Raw genomic sequence first — 3,758 nt, forward strand, 5'->3', positions numbered from 1 at the left:
TCAGCTACTACATGACAGAATTCAGCGTTTAGGAGGTGTTACCTTAGTGGAACTAAAGTGTATTGCATCTGTCAAAGATGGGGTAGCAAAGACTAGCCATAGTAGTTATTATTGTGTATTTTTCACACCATTAGAATTAAAGCTCAGGTCATGTTTCCATTATGAAGCCCAGTTTTCAGACTCTGTTCAATTGGCCCTTTTAAACTGCAGCAGGCAGAAACCGGAGAGTCATTGGCTAGATCCATTTTTTTTGTCTAAAAACATTGTGACTTTTGAAAGGGCCTAGCGCTGTTGAAGCCAATGACAAAACTCCTGTTGATTTCAATAGGGGCAAGCCTGGGCCCCTGAGTTGTTGAGCTGCGCAGCATAGGGCTTGATCCAAAACCCACTGCCGTCAATGGGAGTTTTTCCACTCAGTTCAGTGGACTCTGCATCAGTCCCCGAGTTTCTTAAGCTGTATTAATCTACGCTCTTTGGCCAAATTTCAGGATAGCATTCCAATTCAGGAAAGCAATTAGGCACATCTAAATCAATGGGATTTAAGCACATGCTTAAAGTTAAACATGTGTTTAAGTGCTTTTTTGATTTGAGGCCTCTAAAAATAAGTTTGTTTACTTTTCAAAACTGCAGGTTTGCTGGCACTTCATGCAGATTCCTGATTTTTATTTTTAACTTATGGAGATATTTTAAGTTTGAAAACTGGGTATGGCTCAGGCAGAATAGCTGCTTTGTAATTTATTTTTTTTAAACCAAAAATAGAAAACAAAATTCCAAACCTTTAAATGATACACTTGGCAAATTTGCTATTAAAACAAAAAGACCTTGGTATTTTAACAACTGTTCTGCAAATAAAATGAAGGAAAACACCTTCATAAAGAAGATGGTACCTAAAGAAATATATGCTAAAGAACAGGCTTATATTTCTGAATGCTTTAAATTAGCACTAATTAATATGCCTAATTTTGATCCTATTACTAAACTTACTCTATTTTCCTGTGTAACAGGATTGCTAAACAATGTAACAATCTAGGTTATGGCACATAGTGTGAGGAGTTGGGGCTTTCTTTGTCCCATCTCTTTTATCGTCTTGAGGAATGTTTAGTTCTAAAAATCACAATAAAATGCACACATCAACATTATCTCAAAGGCAGCTTATAACCCAATCTTTCAGCATTCCGTGACAACACTTACTTTTCTCTTAGTAATGTCTGCATGCCCATGCCCAAACCACAATTACATACCTCACAAATATTTCACAGTATAAGTTCTTTATCACAGAACACTGACGTTCAGACACCTGAATGTGTAACTATTTCTCCCCTGCTTCTTTCTAAACACAGTTTTCTTTAGCTATTTAAAACTTCCCTTGGTCTAGTCAAGACTGATCTATAGAAAGTCCTCTATGGAAAATAATACCGGATACAACTCAAAAAATCTTTGAGTCATACAATGGTACTGAGGTGCCTCAGGTTGTTGCAGATCTGCTCTGAGTGATAGCACTGGTTTCCTCCGGATTTAAACTTTCATTGTCACCGCTAGCAGGATTAGAAAGGTTATAGGCTTTGGTAACCCCCAGATAACGCTTTAGTCAAAGTCTACCCCCTACAGCACTGTGATCAATATGCATTTTGGAGTCAGCTAGGAAGAGAAGTGTCCATCAGTACTCTGGATAGAGAGGGATCCACCATGCCCCAGCTGGGTATAGGATTCCAGGCCCCTGGCTGAAGAGGGAGCTCCAGGCCTCGGTTCCAGGGGCCAGTTCCATCCCCCTGGCTGCAGAGAGAGCTCCAGCCCTGGCTTTAGAGGCTGGGTCCAGCCCCCTGGCTCCAGAGCTCCAGGGCCGATTCCCGTCCCCTGGCTGCAAAGGGTGCTCCAAGCCCTGGCTCTAGGGCCGGTCCCAGGCCCCCCGGCTGCAGAGGGCGCTCCAGGCCCCGGCTCCAGGGGCCGGTCCCAGGGCCCCCGGCTGCAGAGGGCGCTCCAGGCCCCGGCTGCAGGGGCCGGTCCCAGGCTCCCCGCGGCTGCAGAGGGCGCTCCAGGCCCCGGCTCCAGGGGCCGGTCCCAGGCTCCCCCCGGCTGCAGAGGGCGCTCCAGGCCCCGGCTCCAGGGGCCGGTCCCAGGCTCCCCCCGGCTGCAGAGGGCGCTCCAGGCCCCGGCTCCAGGGGCCAGTCCCAGGCTCCCCCCGGCTGCAGAGGGCGCTCCAGGCCCCGGCTGCAGGGGCCGGTCCCAGGCTCCCCGCGGCTGCAGAGGGCGCTCCAGGCCCCGGCTCCAGGGGCCGGTCCCAGGCTCCCCCCGGCTGCAGAGGGCGCTCCAGGCCCCGGCTCCAGGGGCCGGTCCCAGGCTCCCCGCGGCTGCAGAGGGCGCTCCAGGCCCCGGCTCCAGGGGCCGGTCCCAGGGCCCCCGGCTGCAGAGGGCGCTCCAGGCCCCGGCTCCAGGGGCCGGTCCCAGGGCCCCCGGCTGCAGAGGGCGCTCCAGGCCCCGGCTCCAGGGGCCGGTCCCAGGCTCCCCGCGGCTGCAGAGGGCGCTCCAGGCCCGGGCTCCGGAGCGGCCCCCACCCCGCCGGGGCCCGCGCCCTACGTGCCCCTCTTGGCGGCGGGGGCGGGGGCCGGCGGCATGAGGTTCTCGGTGATGTAGGCCACCAGCAGGCAGATGAGGACGAGCATGACGCAGATGGAGCCCCCCACGGCCGTCATGGCGATGACGATGTCCCGCAGGCCGGCCGGCTCCCGGCTGAACTCCACGCACTCGGCGCCGGGCGCGCCCGGCCCGCCGGCCCGGGCCAGGGGCTGCAGGCACAGGCGGTAGCGGACGCTGCCGTGCGCCTCGCGCAGCAGGTAGTCGCGGCAGGCGGCCCCCAGCTGGACGCGGTCGCAGTGGAAGCGGGTGTAGGTGCCGGCCCAGGAGCAGTTGAGGGCGAAGCCCCGCAGGTCGCCGCCCGGCGCCCCCCACTGCAGCAGCACGCTGCCGTTGGCCAGCACGTTGGCCACCAGGGCGCGGCCCGGCGAGCGGTGCGCCCGGCAGCTGGGCGGCGGGCACTGGAAGTCCCGGGCCGGGCTCCTGAAGCAGAGGCGGCCGCTGGCCTGGCCCTCGCTGAACACCTTGTAGGGGCACCAGGGCGCCGCGCCGGGGCCGCGGGCCGGCGGCGGGTCCCAGGCAGCGGCGCCGCCCGCGGCCCGCCCGCCCCAGGCGGGCCCGGGGCGGCGCGGGCAGAGGCAGAGCAGGGCGAGCGACTGCAGCAGCGGGCCCGGGCGGAGCATGCTGGGCGGGCGGGCGCCCGGGGCGCGGAGCGGGGCCGGGCGCCGCAGCCCTAGCGGGCGGGCAGGGGCAGCGCTTCGCCGGCCCGCTGGCTCCCTGCGGGTCCGCGGGCCCCAGGCATCGCCGGCGGCCGCGAGCGACGTGCGCCGAGCCCCGCGCGGAGCCGGAGCCGGCCCCGGCTAAGTTCGCCCCGCCAGCGCGTCCCCGGGGCAGGGAGCCGGCGCTGCCTCCTGCCTCCTCCCGCAGCCGAGCGGCGGCAGGCGCCTGTCGGACCCGCCAACTTCCAGCCCAAGGGCCCCTCCCGCCCGGGCGGCCGCCAATGGAGAGGCGGCTCCGGCGTTAACTCTCGCTGGGCTGCGGCGCGCAAACCCGCCTGCCCCGCGCTTCGGCAGCGCGCGAGCGGGGAGAGGATGGAGCCGGAGCCGGAGCCCGAAGGGAGAGCGGGTGGTGAAACCACAGCCCCGGCAGCGAATAACTCAGACCCCCCCCCCGCGTCCTGCAGGCAG

At 60.4% G+C, this 3,758-nt stretch overlaps 1 protein-coding gene across 1 annotated transcript; it reads right to left on the reverse strand.

The window, feature by feature from the left end:
* Positions 1 to 2,497: 2,497 nt before the first annotated feature.
* Positions 2,498 to 3,323, reverse strand: FNDC10 (fibronectin type III domain containing 10). The gene has a single exon (XM_073317043.1). The coding sequence runs from the start codon at positions 3,252 to 3,254 to the stop codon at positions 2,571 to 2,573; it is 684 nt and encodes a 227-aa protein (XP_073173144.1). The 5' UTR covers positions 3,255 to 3,323; the 3' UTR covers positions 2,498 to 2,570.
* Between the last annotated feature and the right edge of the window lie 435 nt (positions 3,324 to 3,758).

The sequence above is a fragment of the Lepidochelys kempii genome, chromosome 18, assembly GCF_965140265.1.
Source record: "Lepidochelys kempii isolate rLepKem1 chromosome 18, rLepKem1.hap2, whole genome shotgun sequence".
Classification (NCBI taxonomy): Eukaryota; Metazoa; Chordata; order Testudines; family Cheloniidae; genus Lepidochelys; species Lepidochelys kempii.